General features: G+C 37.3%; 1 protein-coding gene across 1 annotated transcript; it reads right to left on the minus strand.

Annotated features, from left to right (window-relative positions):
- Positions 1-636: 636 nt before the first annotated feature.
- LOC107042308 lies at positions 637-1,272 on the minus strand. The gene has a single exon (XM_015263308.1). It carries the CDS (start codon positions 1,270-1,272, stop codon positions 637-639), a length of 636 nt encoding a protein of 211 aa, XP_015118794.1.
- Between the last annotated feature and the right edge of the window lie 759 nt (positions 1,273-2,031).

Raw genomic sequence — 2,031 nt, forward strand, 5'->3', positions numbered from 1 at the left:
GGGGGGGGGGTAAAGGCGGGAATCGTAAAATATTCGAGAACAAGTATCAGGTGACTATGAAGGTGGATGGGGTAGCGTCTGGCGGGCCTTAGGTAAACACAGCTGCAATTAAGAGCACTTGTCCGGAAGGGTCTGGTGTTAGGAATACGTTAACAATAGACAATGAAACACTTGTACAAATTTTACATTTTCTACAGAGTTGTATTCAACATTTCGGTTACATTTTGTGTCAATGATGAGTTACCTAACGTTTCATTGAAAAGATCTGGTATGCAATAATAATAATGAGTGAAAAGAGCATCTACCCATTCCATTCCTGATATATATAAAGGGCTTACAATTGCTGCGACTAGACATATCATTATAATTAGAATGTATACAACGGAGGGTGTTTCCTTATTTTCAGTAGCGTCTTCGGTATTACCGATTTCAATATCTTTATTTTTGCGGTTGATTAGAAGGCGCGTAGCACAGGTCATTGCGATGGCGATGAGTAAAATCCAATAAATACCTCGTACGGTGCTCAATAGTTTCGACACAATGACTGCGAAATACAGGTAAACCCAAGGTTGCGGCCGTCCTCGGTCTTCTTTTAAAAATGAATTTCACCTCTCTAGAGTTACAATACCAATTCTATCAATTTGATGTGCAAAACTGTTCAAAAATATTGAAAATACATTTACGAACAGGGGTTTTAGCGTCGATATTTTGAGTGTCGGCGTCGTCGAACACGTCATCGTTCTCGGATCTTGAACACTGACGCGTTGTATTCTCCTCCCACTTCTTATGAATTAAATGATTACGTATATTCAAAACGGTTTGTAAGGCGCAGTTAAACATCTGAACGTCCATCTTGTTTTTCATGGCATGGATGTAACACACAGTCTTTTCTTCATTCTGCAGACATGTATTGTTTCTAAAATCCGTCTCTGTGCCTAAATTTATGGTCTCTCGTGCAGATAAGATCTGGAGATATACAGCCTCCTCACCACCAATAATAAAAATACAGCGAACATTTCTGCACAGCTCTCCATTATTATGTAAAGCGTCCCGCACTTCTGTATCCCCATCATGCCACTCGATTCCGTGATTGTTGGTTGTGAGTCTATTGTTCGTCTCACGCCGGCAGGTGGTATGGTCTAAGTACAGGTAAGGTGCATTCAAAATCCAGTGCGAAAGAAATACTCCCTCAGTATTAGCAACAGCAATTTCATTTGGCAAGAATTTCCCATTTTTGCCACGGAAACCTTGGATAACGACAGCGACATCCATGTTGATGCGATCACCACAAGAGACTTTTTCATAATGAAGAAGGCGACAGTTGAATAAAGTAATATATGAGACATGCCATGTCAACTCAGCCACTCTGGAATTTTTTGGTTCTCAGAATCTTGAATTAGCATGCTCCCAGTCAAGTACTACATGAGTACATACTTTCTCTAAATTTTCGCTCCTTTAACATTAATTGTTTGGCCAGGACAAAAACAAAAGCTCAAATTTTTGAAAAATCATATCTTGCGAACAAATTGGCCGATTTTGATGAATAAAAAAAGATTTTTTTCGTTTTTTCATATACTTTTGGAATAAAAATACGACAGTACCACGAGGAAGAATAATGAGTCATTTTTCAAGTTTTATGTTATTTAAATCCTTCTGTTATGCAGGGGCCATTCGAAAATTGAATAATTTTTTTCTTCTTCGATGAATAGTGATATTACTCAACTTTTTCGGGGTATTTCAAAGTGGGATAGCCATATGGAGATGAGAGAAAATTTTTTTTCTCATGAAAAATTAGATTTTCCGAATTTTGTTCCTGAAAAATGATGAATGCCTCATGAAAGGATGAGCGTGCAATTTTTCGGCATAATTTGAAGATGAGATGCATAAGTAGTGATGGATAAAAAATGTTTTTTATAGAAAAAAGTTGAATTTATTGATTATTAACAGCTCTACTTACATGAACGACAATGAGAATTCGCAAAGTACCAAATATTTGATCAGTTGTTAGATCAACATGGAGTATATGTCTGT

The sequence above is a fragment of the Diachasma alloeum genome, unplaced genomic scaffold (genome assembly GCF_001412515.2).
Source record: "Diachasma alloeum isolate Michigan unplaced genomic scaffold, Dall2.0 Dall_scaffold_00441, whole genome shotgun sequence".
Lineage (NCBI taxonomy): Eukaryota > Metazoa > Arthropoda > Insecta > Hymenoptera > Braconidae > Diachasma > Diachasma alloeum.

What these genes read in the sequence shown, in the direction of transcription:
- LOC107042308 (XM_015263308.1), bottom strand. Translation starts at nt 1,272, where the DNA reads ATGGATGTCGCTGTCGTTATCCAAGGTTTCCGTGGCAAAAATGGGAAA.